The sequence below is a fragment of the Larus michahellis genome, chromosome 4 (genome assembly GCF_964199755.1).
Source record: "Larus michahellis chromosome 4, bLarMic1.1, whole genome shotgun sequence".
Lineage (NCBI taxonomy): Eukaryota > Metazoa > Chordata > Aves > Charadriiformes > Laridae > Larus > Larus michahellis.
Window position 1 is genome coordinate 93,164,849 of NC_133899.1, and position 18,202 is coordinate 93,183,050.

At 65.8% G+C, this 18,202-nt stretch overlaps 3 protein-coding genes across 5 annotated transcripts; 2 read left to right on the forward strand and 1 right to left on the reverse strand.

Moving 5' to 3' along the window:
• Positions 1-755: 755 nt before the first annotated feature.
• Positions 756-1,824, forward strand: CDK2AP2 (cyclin dependent kinase 2 associated protein 2). The gene is made up of 4 exons (XM_074586600.1): positions 756-1,063; positions 1,157-1,257; positions 1,359-1,491; positions 1,588-1,824. The coding sequence occupies exons 1-4, from the start codon at positions 979-981 to the stop codon at positions 1,653-1,655; spliced, it is 387 nt and encodes a 128-aa protein (XP_074442701.1). The 5' UTR covers positions 756-978; the 3' UTR covers positions 1,656-1,824.
• A 386-nt stretch (positions 1,825-2,210) lies between these two features.
• PITPNM1 (phosphatidylinositol transfer protein membrane associated 1) lies at positions 2,211-14,718 on the forward strand. Of its 2 annotated transcripts, XM_074586481.1 has the most exons (24): positions 2,211-2,273; positions 2,515-2,610; positions 3,926-4,140; positions 4,222-4,343; positions 6,822-7,043; positions 7,163-7,477; positions 7,739-7,834; positions 7,956-8,063; positions 8,173-8,234; positions 8,326-8,570; positions 8,839-9,028; positions 9,164-9,271; positions 9,411-9,568; positions 9,851-10,017; positions 10,372-10,542; positions 10,776-10,925; positions 11,026-11,174; positions 11,254-11,364; positions 11,596-11,712; positions 11,936-12,084; positions 12,200-12,349; positions 12,701-12,884; positions 13,674-13,802; positions 13,922-14,718. In XM_074586481.1, exons 2-24 carry the CDS (start codon positions 2,533-2,535, stop codon positions 14,186-14,188), a joined length of 3,663 nt encoding a protein of 1,220 aa, XP_074442582.1. In that variant the 5' UTR covers positions 2,211-2,273; positions 2,515-2,532; the 3' UTR covers positions 14,189-14,718. The 2 variants fall into 2 exon arrangements, with proteins under 2 accessions (XP_074442582.1, XP_074442583.1); XM_074586482.1 differs by lacking the exons at positions 2,211-2,273; positions 9,851-10,017; positions 10,372-10,542; ... (7 more) ...; positions 13,674-13,802; positions 13,922-14,718 and adding an exon at positions 9,652-9,800 and having other exon boundaries at positions 2,299-2,610.
• Positions 14,719-15,285: 567 nt separating this feature from the next.
• AIP (AHR interacting HSP90 co-chaperone) lies at positions 15,286-17,831 on the reverse strand. 2 transcript variants are annotated; one of them, XM_074586555.1, is made up of 6 exons: positions 17,636-17,831; positions 17,336-17,515; positions 16,802-16,990; positions 16,489-16,665; positions 16,251-16,392; positions 15,286-16,141 (listed from the first exon to the last, which is right to left on the reverse strand). In XM_074586555.1, exons 1-6 carry the CDS (start codon positions 17,732-17,734, stop codon positions 15,936-15,938), a joined length of 993 nt encoding a protein of 330 aa, XP_074442656.1. In that variant the 5' UTR covers positions 17,735-17,831; the 3' UTR covers positions 15,286-15,935. The 2 variants fall into 2 exon arrangements, with proteins under 2 accessions (XP_074442656.1, XP_074442658.1); XM_074586557.1 differs by having other exon boundaries at positions 16,259-16,392; positions 17,636-17,818.
• Positions 17,832-18,202: the final 371 nt, after the last annotated feature.

Below are 18,202 nucleotides of genomic sequence, written 5' to 3' on the forward strand. Positions count from 1 at the left end.
TTTTCTTTTTTTTTTCCTTTCTTCTCTTTTTTTTACCTTTTTTCCTTTTTTGTTTTGCCTTTTTGTTGCCTTTTTTCTTTTGCCTTTTTTCCTTTGGCCTGTTTTCTTTTTCTTTTTCTTTTTTTTTTCCTTTTTTCTCTTTTTTTTACCTTTTTTCCTTTTTTGTTTTGCCTTTTTGTTGCCTTTTTTCTTTTGCCTTTTTGTTGCCTTTTTTCTTTTTCTGCCTTTTTTCTGCCTTTTTTTGCCTTTGTTTCATATTTTGCCTATTTTTTCTTTTTTTTTTTCTTTTTTTTGGCCTTTTTTCCTTTTTTTTTCCTTTTTCACGGGGCACCGATGCTCTCACCCCTCATATTTAACCCGCCGAGGAGGTGACCAACAGAGGCTCTCACGTTATTTGTTTTAAATAACCTTTTTTTTTTTTTTTTTTCTTTCTCGACCGCGCCACCAGACCGGAGCCCGTCGCTCACCGCTGGACATTTTAACGTTTTAAGGCCTTTTTTTCCCGGGGACCCCCAACAGGCCCCGCGGGGACCCGGCCACCCCCGCTGCCCCCTCACCTCCGCAGGGGGGCGGCGGGGGGAGGCCGCCGGGCCCGGTACCGGGTGTGTGGGGGGGGGTCAGCGGCGGAACCCCCCTCCCGCTTTCCCCCCGCCATTCCCTGAGGGAGGGGGGGAAGGGGCGGGGCCGACGCCGTGCGTCTCCACGGCGACGGGAGGGGCGTGGCGGCGCGGTGACGTCGGCACGCTCGGACGTCATCGCGGCGAGCGGCGGCGGCGGGGGGAGGCCGGGTCAGGGCAGGCCGCGGTGGGGCCTGCGCAGCTGAACCGGTACCGGCGTCGGAGCCGTCGCTCTCCGCGGGTCCGGGTGGGGTTGAGGAGCGGCGGGGACAACCGGCGGGGGGTGGGGGGAGGAGGTGGTGTCGCCCACCGGCCCCCGCCGCCCTCCAAGGCACCCGGCAGCGGCGGGCGGCCGTCGGGGATGTCCTACAAGCCCATCGCTCCCGCCCCCGCTACCCCCGGAGCCGCCAGCGCCAGCCCGGCCCCACCGGGGCCCGCACCTCCCGGTAACCACGGGGGAAGGGAGGAAGGGGGTGAGAGTACTGGGGAAGGGATGGCGGGGCTGGGGGGAGCAGCCGGTCACCCTCCGTTTCCCGCAGCCACGAGTGTCCCGTCGCCCTCCGGCTCCGTCCCCGGTGCCGCCGCCCCGTTCCGGCCCCTCTTCAATGACTTCGGGCCGCCGTCCATGGGCTACGTGCAGGTGAGGCTGGGGGGGAGGCGGAGGGGCCGGAGGGGGCAGCGGCGCGGGGGGCGGCCCTCACCCCCTCCGGTGTGTCCGTCCCCGCGTTCCCCTCCCCGCAGGCGATGAAGCCCCCCGGGGCACCGGGCTCGCAGAGCACCTACACCGACCTGCTCTCGGTCATCGAGGAGATGGGGAAGGAGATCCGGCCCACCTACGCCGGCAGCAAGAGCGCCATGGAACGGCTGAAGCGGGGTAGGGGCGGCGGGGGAGGAGGGGGAGCGGGGAACCGGGACACCGGTGTGGGGAGCACAGGCTGATGTGGGGTGTCCCCTCTGCTTCTCCCCGCAGGCATCATCCACGCCCGGGCGCTGGTCAGGGAGTGCCTGGCAGAGACAGAGCGCAACGCCCGCACGTAACGGCAGCTGTCAACCGGGACCCTCACCCCCCAACACCCTGCTCCGGGACCCCCCGGTGTCAGCGGGGGGGGGGGGGGCCGCCGTGCTGCCCCCGCCCCCCCTTCCCCTCTCCGTGCTCTCTGCTCTCTTTATAAATGCGTGTTTTTATAAATAAAGGACGTGGCTGGGACTCTGCCTCGGGCGGTGGGTGCCGGTGGTGACGGGGGGGCGGGGGGGGGGACACGGGGGAAGTGCTGCTGGGGGGTGGGGGGAGTCGGTGCGCCGGGGCCTGTGGCCGGTACTGGGGGCACTGGGGAAGGGTTTGGCGCGGGGGGGGGGGGAGGATGTTTTGTAGCCGTGCCCTACGCCGAGACGTTCGGGACTGAGCAAAACCCCTCATTTAATACTTTAAAAAGGTCTTTTTTTGAATAAATAAGCCGTTTTTTCAGGGTCGGAGGGGGGGGGGGTGTCGGTCGCCGGGCTGAGGAGGGGGGGGCCGGTACAGGCGGGATGCCCGTGCAGCGGCGCTCGCCGGCCTTCCCGTCTCTGACGTCACGCACCCCCTCCACCCCCCCTTACGTCACAGCCGTCCCCGTGGGCACGGGCTGTGATGTCACGGCCGGTTTGGGAGCGGCGCAGGTTCGGCGGGGCCGGGCCCAGGGCGGGCGGGGGGAGGGGGGCAGCGCCGGGGGCGAGAGGAGCCGAAAAGAGCCGAGCGCGGCCGGAAAGAGCCGAGCGGAGCCGAAGAGGGGCGGGCGGGGCCGAGCGGGCGGGGGGCGCGTTGCCATGGGAGCGGGGAGGGCCCGGCGGAGCGGGCCGGGCCGGGCCGGGCCGGGCTGAGGGCCGACCCCCCCCCCCCCACCCCCGACCCCCGCCACAGGCGCTGCCCCCCGCCGCCATGCTCATCAAGGAGTACCATATCCTGCTGCCCATGAGCCTGGAGGAGTACCAGGTGGCCCAGCTCTACATGATCCAGGTGGGGCCTGGGGGCGGGGGGGGGCTGAGCATGGGGAGCTGAGGGGTGCGGAGGGGCTGTGGGGCTGAGTACAGAGCGTGGGGGGGTTGCGGGGGGGCTTGTGGGGATGAGTCTGAGGGGCTGAGCATGGACACTGAGGGGGTGCAGGGGGCTGTGGGGCTGAGCACAGAGCTGAGGGGTTCAGGGGCCTGGGGGGGTTCAGGGGGCTGTGGGGCTGAGCATGGAGCCTGAGGGGTGCAGGGGGCTGTGGGACTGAGCGTGGGCAGCTGTGGGGCTGAGTACCGAGCTGTGGGGCTGAGTGTGGAGCCTGGGGGTGCTGAGGGCTGTGGGACTGAACATAGGCAGTTGTGGGGTGCAGGGGGCTGTGGGGCTGAGCATAGATCCTGGGTGTGCAGGGGGCTGTGGGGTGCAGTGGGCTGTGGGGCTGAGCATAGGGGGTGCAGGGGCCTGTGGGGCTGAGCATGGAGCCTGGGTGTGCAGGGGGCTGTGGGGCTGAACCCTGAGGGAGTGTAGGGGGGCTGTGGGGCTGAGCAGAGAGTCTGGGTGTGCAGGAGGCTCGGGGGGTGCAGGGGGCTATGGGTCTGAGCATGGGGGGCTGTGGGGCTGAGCACAGAGCCTGGGGGATGCAGGGGGATGTGGGGCTGAGTCTGGGGGGCTCATCGTAGAGCCTGAGAGGGTGTAGGGGGCTGTAGGGCTGAGTATAGGGGTGTGAGGGGCTGTGGGACTCATCACAGAGCCTGAGGGAGTGCAGGGATCTGTGGGGCTGAGCACTGGAAGGTGTGGGGGTCTGTGGGGCTGAGCATAGGGGGGTACAGGGGTCTATGGGGCTGAGTCTGGGGGGCTGAGCATGGACCCTGAGAGAGTGCCGGCGTCTGTGGGGCTGAATGTGAGGAGCTGGGGGGCTGCAGGGGTCTGTGGGGCTGAGCCTGGAGCTGAGGGGTGCAGGGTTCTATGGGTCTGAGCATGGAACTGAGGGGTGCAGGGGGCTGTGGGGCTGAGCGTGAGGAGCTGGGGGTTGCAGGGGACTGTGGGGCTCAGCACAGAGCCTGGAGGGCGCAGGGGGGTGTGGGGCTGACCCCAAGGGATGGGCAGGGTGCGGAGGGTGTCACTGAGGTTGGGTGGGTTTGAGGACACAGAGCTGAGCAGGGGCTCCCAGGAGCACGTGTGGGGCTGCGGGTGTCACCACACGGGGACCGGGGCTTGCGGGGAGGGTACAGGAGCCTGTGAGGTGCCAGGATATGGGAACACGTGGGTCTCAGGGTTCGGGGGTGCCCGGGGGGGGTGGGCTGTGCTCACCCAGTGGCTCTCCCTGCAGAAGAAGAGCCGGGAGGAGTCGAGCGGGGAGGGCAGCGGGGTGGAGATCCTGGCCAACCGGCCCTACAGCGACGGCCCCGGCGGCAGCGGCCAGTACACACACAAGATCTACCATGTGGGCTCCCACATCCCCAGCTGGTTTCGGGCGCTGCTCCCCAAGGCCGCGCTGCAGGTGGAGGAGGAATCCTGGAACGCCTACCCTTACACCCGCACCAGGTGGGAGCCGGTGGGGATGTGGGGTGGGCTGTGGGGCCGACTGTGCTACCGGGCTCATCCCCGTCCCCACGCGTCCCCCAGGTACACCTGCCCCTTCGTGGAGAAGTTCTCCATCGAGATCGAGACATACTACCGGCCGGACGCGGGCCAGCAGACCAACGTCTTCAACCTGAACGCGGCTGAGAAGAGGCAGAGGATTTTGGGTGTGTACGGCCGCCGCGAGGCTGGCTCGGGGCGGCGGGCAGGACCCGATGCCTGCCGGGGTTCCCACGCGGGGCTCCCCGGGCTGGGTGCGTGGGTGTGCTGCAGGGCCTGAGGGGCTCAGCTTCCCTGCCAGCTGTGGGGGTTTGTCTGCAACACACTCAGCTTTGCTCTCTTTGCTGTCCCTTGCGTTCTGGGGACAGCTATGGGGCGACCTTGTCGGGGGAAAGTTCCTGTGCCCTGAGCTGCCTGCCCCCTCCCTTGGCAGCTCGGCTAAATTAGAGTCCCTGTTAAAGATGTTCTGGGGGGCAATTTCATCCTCGGCCTTCTTCCCTTGCTTGTATATTTGTTTGCAGTCCTTTCCTTCCTGGTGCCAGCCTGCTCCCCTCTTCGTGTCCCTGTCCCGTGCTCCGGCTCCTGTCCCATGTGGTCTGGCACGGCTTTGTTTTCCCAGCTCCTCTCTGAGTGTACGTGAGAACACGCGCTGGGTGTTTTGGATCAGCGTGTCCCCATTTTCCCACCCTGTCCTGCTTCCCCTGCTCCCCAGGGCTTTGCTCCAGTTTGCTCTCTGCGTCCAGGCTGGGGAGCTTGCCCAGGGGACCGGTGGGCAGAGCTGGAAGCCCGGGGTGGGATTCCTCCCTCACTGGCGGGTTTGGCCCCGGCCGCTGCAGCTTCCCTTTCCCGGCAGTGTTGATCTGGTCGTTTTAGGCACGGGAGTGCAGAGCGTGACGCGCTACCTCTTAAAATGGAGGCCTAAAATAGGCACTCGGAGGAAATGATTCATCTGACCTATTTCTCTCATTGGTTCTTGCGGCACCGGGGATGTCCAGCCAGGATACCCGTGGCTTGGGCCAGGGGGGACAAATTTTGCCCCTGCCACTGCCGGGCAGCGACTGGGGCCAAGCAGACAGCAGGGAGGGCATGGCCCTGTGCCCGCTGCCTGCTGCCCTGCCTCATTTCCCATCCCACGGGCGATCTGTAGGGCACGCTGCGTCTCGGGTGGCTGCTCCGTCCCACAGGGAGCAGGGCCGGTGTGGGACTGGCCCCGACACGGACCCTGCTGGGGTTTTCTTTGCCAGCTCTCGCTCTCACCCCGGTGTCCCGTATCACCGACGGATTTAAACCGAATCTCACGTTTCAAAGGGCAGCGGAGTAACGTGGTCTGGGCTGCCGGGGTGACCCGCAGGGATAACGGCCCCCTCGCCAATTTTCTCGCGGTGGTAAAAGCAATCAGACCCGTCGGTCGTCGCGCGAGTCACGCTGCCAGGAGCTGCTCGGGGACGGCAGCTCCTGTCCCGGCTCCTCGCTGCTGACCGTGGTATGCCGCCATCTGAGCTGCTCGGCTAGCCCCTCGGGCCCTGATTTAAGGGCTCGCGTTTGCCACACAATTTGGAAGCCCTGTGGTGTGTTTTGCAGGCTGGGGAGGTTTAGAAGGGTTGCGGCGCTTTTCAGTTTCAGCTACCCACCACAGGAAAAATCCTTGCTTCAGAGCTCCTGCGCTGCAACTCTCCCTTGCTTTATGAGTCTTAAAAATCCTTTTTTCCCCCGTTTTTTTTTTAGGCCTGAGCTGGAGGAAGAGGCCAGCGGGCACCTCAGGGACACCAGTGTGGGCAAATAAATGCAGAGTCTGGCACAGCCTGGGGACAGGGTGGGGGGGTCTGACTGGGGACAGCTCTATAGGAAGGTCCTGGGGGCCAATGGGGTGCCCTGGGACCCCCCAAGGACCCCCCCAAGATCAGGCTGGAGGGAGCTGACCTGGAGCAACCAAACTGCAGGACACTTTGCGCAGGGTTGGGCTCAAACGGCTCCCCAAGGTCTGTTGGATCATGTTTTTCCTGGGTGCCATCCGTGAGCATCCCCCTCCAGTTTTGGGGAGTCCACCCCCATTTGGGGAGAGGGCGGTGTTGCCATCACACCCCCCGGCTTGACGGGGGCTCCTCCCGGGTCGTGTGGCGGTTTTGCTGTGCTCCGTGCCCTGTTTTCGGGGCAACCTGGGGTCCGGGGGTGGGGGGTGGGGGGGGGGCAGCTGCCGAGGCTCATCACTGCGCCGAGCTGCTGGATCCGGCTGTCCTCGGCACCAGCCCCCACGTCCCCCGGGGTCGCCGGGGCCACTCTCCCAGCTGCCAAATCTCCTGGCTAATGCGCGTATGTGTGTCAGCCCCGGCTCTTTGCACGCCTCGCCGCCTCCGCGCCTCCCCCCGCCGCCCCTGGTGCCTCTCGCAGCCGCGCTGCACTGCTCCGCGGGGTGCAGGATCAGGGCCCCGTGCAGGGTCGGGACGTTTTTGGGTGCACCCAAGGGTGCTTTTGATGTTACAACCGCAGGATAAAGAGAGTTTGCTACCGGCTGTTGGGCATTGTGGAAATAACTTGCCCCGCTGATTTCTGTGTGGTTTCCCCCGCTTTTCTGCCCAAGGCGTCTCCCAGCTTCCCGTGTCCCCTTGCTTAGCCCCATGGGGTGACGAGCACTGCTCTCCCCACAGACACCATCGATATCGTGCGTGACCCCATCTCCCCCGGGGAATACAAGCCTGAGGAGGACCCCAAGCTCTACCACTCGGCCAAGACGGGCCGGGGCCCGCTGGGGGACGACTGGCTGGAGGCGGCGGCCAGCGGACCCCTGATGTGTGCCTACAAGCTCTGCAAGGTGGAGTTCCGCTACTGGGGGATGCAGTCCAAAATCGAGCAGTTCATCCACGACGTGGGTGAGTGTGGGGCAGCAGCGGCGAGCCCTCGATCGCCAGCACCTCGGCGCTGCTTGAGGGGACAGGTTTGGGGAGCCCCGAGGCCATGCTGGGGTCGATCCCCCCCATCCCCATCGCAGGTTTGCGGAAGGTGATGCTGCGCGCCCACCGCCAGGCTTGGTGCTGGCAGGACGAGTGGACGGACCTGACGATGGAGGACATTCGGCAGCTGGAAGAGGAGACGGCGCGGATGCTGGCGCAGAAGATGGCCAAGTGCGGCGAGGCTGAGGAGCCCCCCACCGCTGGGCCCAGCCCCGAGGGGCGGATGGAGCCGGGGGGAGCCAGTGGGCAAGAAGGGGCTGAAGCGCAAGGATCGTCGGACGCCTCTCCTGATGATACCTTTGCCAAGCAGTGGTCCACCTCTTCCCGGTCTTCCTACTCTTCCCAGCATGGAGGTGAGAGACCAGGTCCTGCCTGGGTGGGAGGGGGACCCCCATGGGGACTCCTAAACCCCCGGCTGCTGCTGTGCTCCATAGGAGATGTGTCAGGGGACCCTCTCTTCCCTGGCCTGGGTCTCCCAGGGGGTCTCTGGGTGCCCCGGTCTGGCCCTGGGTCTCCTGGTATGGCTCTGGGTGCAAGAGCAGGGGGAAGCTGTGGGGCAGGAGCGGGGTCTTGCTGCAGGGGCACTCTGGGTGCTGACCCCATGCCGGTGGCAGGGGGGGTGTCTCCTCAGAGCCTGTCCGAGTGGCGGATGCAGAACATCGCTCGCGACTCTGAGAACAGCTCCGAAGAGGAGTTTTTCGATGCCCACGGTACAGTGGGGCAGCCCCATGGCTCAGCGTTTTGGTGGCAGGGACCAGGCACCAGCTTGGGGTGCCCGGTGGGGGGGCCCTTGCGGGCTCCCCACCCAGCGCCCCCTCCCTGCCACCGCAGAGGACCTGTCCGACAGTGATGAGGTCTTTGCGAAGGAGATGACGAAGTGGAGCTCCAATGACTTCTTGGACACGCTGGAGCGGCCGGCGGAGTTGGACGACGCGCTGGGTGAGTGGCGGGGGGGCTCCGGCCCCAAACCCTGGTGTGGGCATCCTGGGAGGGGGCTGACCCCCATCTGGACACCCCAGCTGGGCTCACCGGGGCCATGTTCTTGCAGGGGAGGGAGCCAGCGCTGCCAAGGTGGATGGGGACGGACTGGGGACATCTGGCTTCGCTGAGGTGCGTGCCCCGCTCGTCCCCTCCCTGGGGCCGTGCCCCCTGGCTGTTGTCCCCAGCATGGGTGCCGATGGCAGTGCTCTCCTTCCCGCAGGGCGGCTCAGCGGAGAGCGCGGCGCAGGCGTGCCGGATCCACGCCCTCTTCCTCATCCTCCACAGCGGTAACATCCTGGACCAGGGAGCGGGCGAGCCGGGCTCCAAGCAGGCGGACGTGCAGACGCTGGCGGCCACCTTCGATGCCGTCACCCGCGTCCACTTCCCTGAGGCGCTGGGGCATGTGGCGCTGCGCCTGGTGCCCTGCCCGCCCATCTGCGCCGCCGCCTATGCCCTTGTCTCCAAGTACGGATGGCAACACTGTGTGCTGTGCCATGGGGCAAGGAGGGGGCTGTCCTCTTGGAAATCTACCCCAGGGCTGCAGGAAGGGACCGGGGAGGTGGTGGCCTCAGAGGGGACTTTCCTTCTCCCAGTGTGGCATCAAGGGGATGGAATGGGATGGGATGGAAAGGGGATAGCTCCTGGTGCAGCATCCTGGGGTAAGCAAGTGGCATGAGGAAGGATGGGGACATCGGGGCAGCCCCATTCATCCTTCCCTCCATGTCCTTCTCAGGCTCAGCCCCTACAGCCATGACAGGGACAGCCTGTCCAGCAGCCAGGACCACATCCCGCTGGCGGCCCTCCCGCTCCTGGCCACCTCCTCGGGGAGCTACCAGCACGCCGTCGGTGCCGTCATCGCTCGTGCCAACCAGGCGTACAGCGCCTTCCTGCACTCCGGGGAGGGGGCTGGCTTCTGCGGCCAGGTGAGAGGGGATTTGGGGAAAACTCTGCTTTGGGCTCCAGCTGGGACTTGGCTCTGTTGAGGACCATGTTCCCCCTGTGCAGAGGACTTGGGGGCTCCGTCCTTCGCCCTCGGCACGGGTGCATGCTCTCTGCAGGTGGTGCTGCTGGGGGACTGTGTGGGCGGCATCCTGGGCTTCGACGCGCTCTGCCAGAGCCGGGCGGGCTCGGGGGGCAGCCGCAGCAGCAGCCGCCGTGGCAGCCTGGTGAGTGCCGGCACCCTGCCGTGGGTCAGGGAGGGTGGGGAAGGGGGTTCGCACCCCTGGGTGCTGGGGTGCAGGGTGGGCAGGAGGTGCCAGTGGTGGCTAAGCAGGGGCTGGGCACTCGCTGCCTCTCCCCCCGCAGAGCACGGAGCCCATCTCCCCCGAGCTGTGCGGCGGCAGGGACCCACTGGCCGACGGGGCGGATGGAGCAACGGGGTCAGGCCAGGCGAGCCCCGAGCCAGGGGCACAGCCACCCTGCCGGGAGCAGGGGGACAGCCACCATCACAGCTCCTCGTGCAGGTGAGAGCAAGGGGGATGGTCGGCAGCATGTCCCCGCGGGAGCCCGGCTGATCTCCCGACTAATTTTGTGCTTTATGGAAAAGGGCGAATTTCCCATCTGCGCCAGCCTGGGAAGGAGCATTGCATGGGGGCAGCCTGCCTCGGGGGTGTTTTGCTGGAGCTCCCCTGCTTCCAGCAGCTCCTCCGGGCTAACGGGGCCGTGCTGGGCACAGCTTTGTCCCCGGGCTGGTGGGAGCGGGATGGCACCATCCCTCCCCATGCCCACCGGCCCCGCTGTCCCAGCCTGCAGGGCAGCGAGGCCCCGCTGGAGGCAGAGGCACCGCGGAGTGGCGACGGGGCAGAGGGCACCGGCACCCGCCTCGACTTTAAGGTATCCGGCTTCTTCCTCTTTGGCTCCCCGCTGGGGCTGGTGCTCGCGCTGCGCAAGACCGTCATGCCCGCTCTGGATGGTGAGGACCCCCGCCAGCCGCGGTGCCAGCCCCCGGCCCCTCCCCAAAGAACCCCGCTTGCGTTTGAGCCCCTTGCACACCCAGCCCTGGCTGTGTGGGTGTTGGCATTGGTCTGTCCCCAGGCGTCCCCTTCCCCGCCCTGTGCCAGCCCCAGCTTGTCCCCTGTCTGTCGCCTGTGTCCTGGGTTTGCCTCGCCAGCCTTTCCTCTCACTGGGTTCTGCTTTCTCCCTGCTGGGTTCAGACCTCCCAGCTACTCTGCCCCGTGCCCGCCAGCCCTCATGCCCCGTCCCTGTCCCCACTGGCCTCCTCGCCACGCAGGCTGGGCAGCCCTGACCCCCCCCCTCTCTGCCCCAGTGGCTCAGCTGCGTCCCGCCTGCGAGCAAATCTACAACCTCTTCCACGCTGCCGACCCCTGCGCCTCTCGCCTGGAGCCCCTCTTGGCCAAGGCCTTCCACGCCGTCCCACCGCTCAGCGTGCCCCGCTACCAGAAGTACCCCCTGGGTGATGGCACCTCGTCCCTGCTGGGTGAGTAGCCCCCGCGCCAGACTGGTCCTGAGCAGCCCTGGGGTGCGCTGGGGGCTCCAGCATCGTGCCGGGGTACCCACAGCACCCACAGCACTGCAGGAGCCCAGCTGGGGTGGGGGGAAAGTGATGTGCAAGCCCTGCCCACCCCTTTGGGGCTCTGCTGGAGGGGGGCGTTCCAGGGTGGTTGGTGTCCCCAGGGGAGTCTGGGTGGCCTCACTCATCTCTCTCCACAGCGGAGGCCCTGCAGATGCACTCTGCCCTGTTCCTGCCCGAGGTGGACATGGCTGCCCCCCCCACCCCCACTGGCAGCTTTGGGGGCTTCTGGAGGGGCAATGAGCCGGGGGAGGCCACCGCTTCCGCCAGCACCAACGAAGTCGTCAAGAGTGAGTGCGCTCCCTGCCTGTGCCGTCCCTGCCCATCCCATGCCATGCCGGCACCTTGGGATGAGGTCCAGGGACAGATTCATTCCAGCTTTCCCCACAGTCCTGGAGCGCTGGTGGGGCCCAAAGCGCATCGACTACTCGCTGTACTGCCCTGACGCCCTCACCGCCTTCCCCACCATCACCCTGCCCCACCTCTTCCACGCCAGCTACTGGGAGTCCTCCGACGTGGTGGCCTTCATCCTGCGCCAGGTATGGTGGGCATGGCGGGGCGGGCAGCAGAGCTCGCCGGGGCTGGTGGAGGCTGAGCTGGGGCCATGCTGCTCGGTAGGTGATGGAGAAAGAGGGGCCACAGCCGGCGGAGAGCGAGGAGAGCTCTATCTACAGCCCCGCTATCCCCCGGGAGAAGTGGCAGCGCAAGCGCACCCAAGTGAAGATTCGGGTATGTGCCCTGTGGCCATCGGGAGCCCAACCCTTTGCTGGGGCAGCACTGAGCTCTGGCTGTCCCCGGGTGCCCAGGCACACCCCTGGCCATGGGGTGATGCAGCTGGGAGGGTTTGATCCCATCTGCCAGGAGGATGCTGGGGTGGTCCCGCAGCCTGGTGGGGCCCATGTGCCCCCTCGGGGGCTCCCTCAGCTCCCACAGGCTGCTGAGCGTCTCCTGTCCCCGCAGAACGTGACGGCCAACCACCGGGCCAGCGATGTGATCGTGTGCGAGGGCAAAGCGCAGGTCCTCAGCGGGCGCTTCATGTACGGACCCCTGGATGTGGTGACGCTAACCGGGGAGAAGGTATGGCTGGGCTCATGGGTGCCACCAGGACCCCGTCAAACAAGGTGGGGATGCCCAGGAAGGGGCACGAGGCTGGTGTCATCCATGGCAGAAGAAGGGATGTGGTGAACAGGAGGCCATAGGACCTTGTGGGATGGGGGGAGAGGGTTGTAAGGACTTGTAGGTTGGGGACATGGCAGGATCTGGAGGTTTGGTCCACGCTCAGCCCTTTTCCCTCTCCTAGGTGGACATCTACATCATGACACAGCCACTGTCGGGGAAGTGGCTGTACTACGGCACTGAGGTGACAAGTGGCAGTGGGCGCCTGACCTTCACCATCCCTCCAGACAAGGCTCTGGCCATCGGCATCTACCCCGTGCGCATGGTGGTCAGGTGAGCTGCAGGTGTGCGGTGCCACCTCGGTTCCTCCTCCAGCCCTTTTGGCAGAGGTCCCCTGGCTCCCTCTGCGGCAGAGCCGGTGCTGAGCATCCCTGCTCTCCCGTCCCAGGGGGGACCACAGCTACGCCGAGGCGTACCTAACAGTGGTGGCCCGGGGCACCGAGTCGGTCGTGTTCAGCATTGATGGCTCCTTCACTGCCAGTGTCTCCATCATGGGCAGCGACCCCAAAGTGCGGGCAGGGGCTGTTGACGTCGTACGGTAGGTGCCCTTCTCATGGTGGGGAGAACCCGCCCCTCCTTTTGTGGTGCGGTGACAACCTGAGTGGGGTAGCGGGGGCATCGGAGCAGTCTGCTGTCCCAGGGATGAGCTGGGGCATCTCCCATCACCCAGAGGCTTTTCACAGCAAAAATGCTGCCCCCAGTTCTGGTCCCAAAACCTGCTGTGATACCCCACAGCTCTGCTGTGCCTTCAGCCTTGCTAAAATCCCTGTGGGGATGAAGGTTTCGGAGGCAGCACCCATGTGTGATGTGCTGGGAGATGCTCGGTGGCCTCCTGCCAGCAGTACTGTCCCCGCACAGGCTCCTGGCACCAACATGTGTCCCCTCCTAGGCACTGGCAGGACTCAGGCTACATGATCATCTACGTGACGGGACGCCCCGACATGCAGAAGCACCGCGTGGTGGCCTGGCTCTCCCAGCACAACTTCCCCCACGGCGCCGTCTCCTTCTGCGATGGGCTCACCCACGACCCCCTGCGTCAGAAAGCCGCCTTCCTCCAGAGCCTGCGCACCGAGGTGGGGATGGGGACGCTGGTGGGGTGGGGACGCGGTAGTGGTGGTGGTGTTGGAGGGGTAGCGTGGGCTGTGCCCCAGCCGGTGCCCCTCAGTCCTGGGGGTCAGTGGAGCTGCAGGTGGAGGTGCTCAGAGTTAGACTATGCCACAATGGCAGAGCTGGCACCGACCCCCTGCCCCAGGACCCTGTTGGAGAGGATCCAGAGGTGGCCATGGAGATGCTGGGAGGGCTGGAGCCCCTCTGCTGTGGGGACAGGCTGAGAGAGCTGGGGGGGTTCAGCCTGGAGAAGAGAAGGCTCTGGGGCGACCTTCCAGCCCCTTCCAGGCCCTCAAGGGGCTCCAGGAAAGCTGGGGAGGGACTCTGGATCAGGGAGGGGAGCCGTGGGACGAGGGGGAAGGGTTTTACACTGCAAGAGGGGAGATTTGGATGAGATCTGAGGGAGAAATTCTTGGCTGTGAGGGTGGTGAGCCCCTGGCCCAGGTTGCCCAGAGAAGCTGTGGCTGCCCCATCCCTGGAGGGGTTCAAGGCCAGGTTGGACGGGGCTTGGAGCAACCTGGGCTGGTGGGAGGTGTCCCTGCCCAGGGCAGGGGGTGGCACTGGGTGGGCTTTAAGGTCCCTTCCAACCCAAACCATTCTGTGATTCTATGACCTCGCTCAGGGCACAGAGGGGCACCTCCCAGCCCGTGGGCATTGCAACCACCCTCATAAAACAAGCGTGTCCCAGTCCCCTGGGGGTGGCTGTCCCTCTGGGAGGAGTCGCTCCCTGCCCTAATGCTCCTCGCCGTGGGCAGGCGGAGATCACCATCGTCGCTGGCTACGGCTCCACCAAGGATGTCTCAGTCTACAGCTCGCTGGGGCTCGCGCCGGCGCACATCTACATCGTGGGCCGGGCCGTCAAGAAGTTCTCCAACCAGTGCCAGGTACAGTGGCAGGGCTGGGGATGGGCTGGGGCTGCAGGGGACAATTGCTGACCCCACTGGGGTGGTGGGAGCACGTGATGGCCAGGGCCACCAGCTCAGGCTGTCTGTGGGTCCCGCAGTTCCTGTCTGAGGGCTATGTAGCCCACCTGGCTCAGCTGGAGGCGGCGGCCCTGGCCCACTCCCCCAAGGGACCCCCACGGCCTGTGCTGGGCAAAGGCACCTACGGCTGCCCGGCGCCTGTCGACTTCCTCCGCAAGCAGAGCCAGCTCCTGCGGTCGCGGGGCTCCAGCCAGGCGGAGCGGGACGGGGGGCCCCCGTTGGCACCCCCCGGGTTGCCCCGGGCCAAGCCCCGCAGCGTCAGCCTCAAGCTGGAGGGTGAGGAATGAGGGTGGCGTGGCCACCGTCCCCCTCTCCGCTGCAGCCTTCGTTTCCCAGCCAGGAGCACCTGGGGCCGCAGCGTGCGACAGGCCCCGAGCTGACAGGACGGAGATGAGGGTGCTGGGTCCCCCCCAAAACTGTGGGGAGGGCTGAGAGTCAGCGCTCTGAGCCACCCCAGGGGCCGGAGCCATCCCCTCGGGACTGAGCCACCCCGTGTCCCCCCTGCTGCCACCCAGCTCTGCCTCCACCCTGCTGCCCCTGTCCCCCCATGTCCTTTGGGGCTGCAGAGCTGCTGCTGGGCAGTGCCCGGGGCATGTTTGCCCCACGGCGAACCAGCGTGCTGCCCCCCGGGGTCATCTGTCCCCGGGCAGCGTTGTGGGGGCTGTGGCTGTGCCCCAGGGCAAGTGGCATCTCCCTGCTCCCTACCTATTTATTTCAGTTCAGTGTTGCCAGACGTGGGGCAGGGGAAGGGCCGGGATTCAAAAGCGGTTCCTTTGTTCTCTTCGTTTCGTTGTGAAATAAAGCGATGTAAAGACGAGGTGCCGGGGCTCGCGTGTCTGCTCTGTACCCAGCCACCCACCCTGGACCCGGGCACACGGCATCACACAGCGAGGTGGCCTTGGGGTATCGCAGTTGGGTCAGGAGCAATTTAGGACACATCATGGGCGGGAAAAACAACCTCTGTTCCTGCTGGGAAATGCAGGCGGGAGCATCCCTGGGCTGCTCTGCTGCTCTCAGGTACGCGCTGACGCCGACACGGGGCTGGGGGGATTGCGTGAGCAGCTAAACCTTTTGCACAAGAGCAGAGCCGGGGTGTTAGGGCAGGGCTGGAGGGACGCAGTGTCTGTGTGCGTTAGAGCTGCTTTTACACCGTCAGCCCAGGACGGAGCCTGCGGGAGAGTCATCTTGGCTCTACCCTTTAGAACAGTCATTGAGCAGCTTTAACGCATCCATGACGGGGGTGGGAGCGCTCACTACAGTCAGCAAGGGCTCGGTTTTGCAGCGAGTTTGCAAGGCCTCAGGGCCAGGGCTTGCCAGGCTCCCTGTTCCTGGGCTGCCTGCAACTTTGTTTTACCTCATTTACCTCTAACAGCAATTTTTCTAATTGACCAGGTGCCTGTGACTAGTTTTACTTTTGTTTATCGTGGCATAACATGACCAGAGTTTTATATAGATAGCAATAACGAGCAGTTAGTCTATATAAAATATTTACGACGCTGACATGGTGACGTAGTTTAGAGGAAACACCGGCTTGGGACGATAGCAGCGGCCTTGAGAAGTGACGATGCAGGACGTGGCGCGGAGTACAGGCAGGAAGGGGAAAGGACGGGGCCGAGGCTCGGCACCGCGGCCGTGAACAGCTCGGCCAGCCCCAGGCGCGGTGGTTCAGCCCAACGTAAAGTATAAAAACATCAAACAAAGAAAAGGACTTGGCAGAAAGCAGCGGGCTTGAGCTCAGTGTCACCCTACGTGTCCCTTCCCGGCATGACAATGAGCGTAGCCGAAGCCCAGCAAGGAGCTTCACCTTTACATTGCACTTTACATTGCCGCGATTGCTACACGCTGCGTAATACTGCGACTTAAGTGCACTGCCGTGTCACGGGGCCGTGGCGAGCTCCCGGGGCCACTTCAAATGACTTCAAATAAGTAAAATTTGTATTAAACATTAATAAACATCAATGAACATTCCACATGTGGAATATCTAAAAAGAACCTGTTCCGAGAGCGTCGGGCTCTCCGCTGCGGCCGTGGGCTCTACTGGGAGAAGATGCCCTTGAAGCGGATCTTGTCCTCGGCGTCCTTCTCCCGCAGGCGGGCTTCCAGGCTCCGCAGCTCCTTGGAGACGACGGGGCGCAGCGAGGGGTCGAGGGCCAGCACTTTGGCGAAGTCAGCCTGTGCCTCCGTCACGTTCCACACCGCCGCGTGGGCCTTCCCCCGCTTGAAGTAGGCCTTGACGTTGTCTGCAGGGAGAGAGCTGCTGGACCAGCGGAGCACGGGGGGCCCTCCCCGGTACCCCCTCACCCCACCAGCACCCACCACAGCTGTCCCGGCCACCCCGTGGCTCCTTACCCTCGTACTTGTTGAGGATGGAGGAGCAGTGATCCAGCACCTCGTAGTACTCCTCACACTGCAGCTTGCATTGGCAGTAATTTAACAGCAGGGGGGTGATCTTCTGGTCCAGCTCGATCCAGTCCGGAGAGCCAGGCTGCTCCTGCAGGGAGAACAAGGGGAAGCTCCCAAGCCCTGCACACTGGCAGGGATGGGGGGAGACCTGTGCACACCCCAGAGAAGGCCCAGGGTGCCCCACCTTCATCTGCAGGTTCTTGAGACAGGCGATGGCATCGTAGTATTTGGCAGCTGCCTCCTGCACCTTGCCCTGCCGGTACAGCTCGTTGCCTTCCTTGTGGATCAGGGGTACGGCCTGTAGCTTCTCCTCGTCCGTCATGGCCCATGGGTCCTGCTGGTAGGAGCCGGGTGCCTCCACCTGCCGGCACCCCGTCATGAGGGCAGAGCCCCAGCCCCACACCATGGTGGGTGCTGGTGGCCATCACCGAGCTCCTCCTGGCCCAGGGCTAGGACCGGGAGTGCCTCGGCCACCCCTACCCAGGCTGGCGCCTCACCTTGAGCACTTCGATGTCGAAGATGAGGGGCTGGGGGTTCTTCTGGAGCTCGTCGAGGTCGGGGTAGCCCAGGGAGTAGTGGTCGTGCAGCTGGGCGATGCTGCAGCAGTGCCGCTGCCCCTCCAGCGGGTCCTTCCCCGCCGCGATGTTGCGCAGGCTCTTGGACACCAGCGGGTAGAGCACCACGTGCTGCGGGGCGGGGGGGAGGCGGTGCTGGGACGGGGATGCACCGGGACGGGACGGGGGGTGGGGGGGGACAACGGGGACCGGGATGCTCCGGGGCTCTAACCCCCGGCATCGGGGCCTAACGAGGGGAATGTGCCACGGGTGGGCGTGGTGCAGGCCACGCATCCAAGCCACGCCCCTCGAGCAGCAAACCACGCCCCCTTGGAGCAGACCACGCCCCCGAAGCAGCAAACCACGCCCCATTTGCGCACAGACCACGCCCCCGAACCAATCACGCCCCCGCCCCCGAGCAACAAACCACGCCCCCCAGCCGCCACCGGCCCCGGCCCCGGCCCGGCCCCGGCCCACCTTGGCCTCGCAGCGGAAGCGGGCCCGCTCGCCCGGCCGCATGGTGCGCAGGGCCGCCTCCCACACCGGCAGCTTGAACTTCTTGCCGGCGATCAGCTCCATGGGCTTCCCCCGCGCCCGGCTGTCGTCCAGCGGCGTCTCCTCATCCCCGCACCGCAGCGTCCGGTAGTGGAAGGTGGCCTGCGGGGGAGAATAGGCCGCGCCGTCACCATGGCGACCGGGGGGGGGGGGGGGGGCCGCGCATGCGCGCCTCGCCCACTTAGCCTCCCCGCACCCCCCAATCCCGGTCCCGTCTCTGACCTTGGTGCCGTCGCGGAAGTCGGGCAGCGGCCCGGTGCCCTCCCGCAGCACCTCCTTGTGCACGCCGTCTGCCCGCAGCTGCTCGACCTGCTGCGCCATCGTCCCCCGCGGCCCGCCCCGCCCCGCCGCCCTTCGGCTGCCTCCGCCGGCGATCGGCTCTTTCCGGAGCGACGCGGCACCGCGCCCGCGCCCCCTGCCGGCGGGGAGGGCGCACCGCGGGGGCGGGGCTACGGCCAGTGGGCGGGGCCAGACCCCTCCGTGGGCGGGGCAAGAGCAGTGGGCGGGGCCAGACTCCCGGCACTGGCGGCGGCGGCGCGTCCCGGTTCCCGCCATCCCCGACGCCCCCCCAGCGCCCCGCGGGGAGATTCCGGAATAAAAACCTGCCGTGAGGCTCCACCGCATCCCTGGCAGGGCCCCTGGGGGGGCTCTCGATGTCCTTGGTGTCCCTCATGTCCCTGCTGTCCCCGGTGTCGGTCACCTCCCGCCCCGGGGGCACCCCCTCCCACCAGCCCCGGCAGGGTCTCAGTCCCCGGCGGCTCCCCGGTGGCCGTGTGCGGGCAGGGGGGG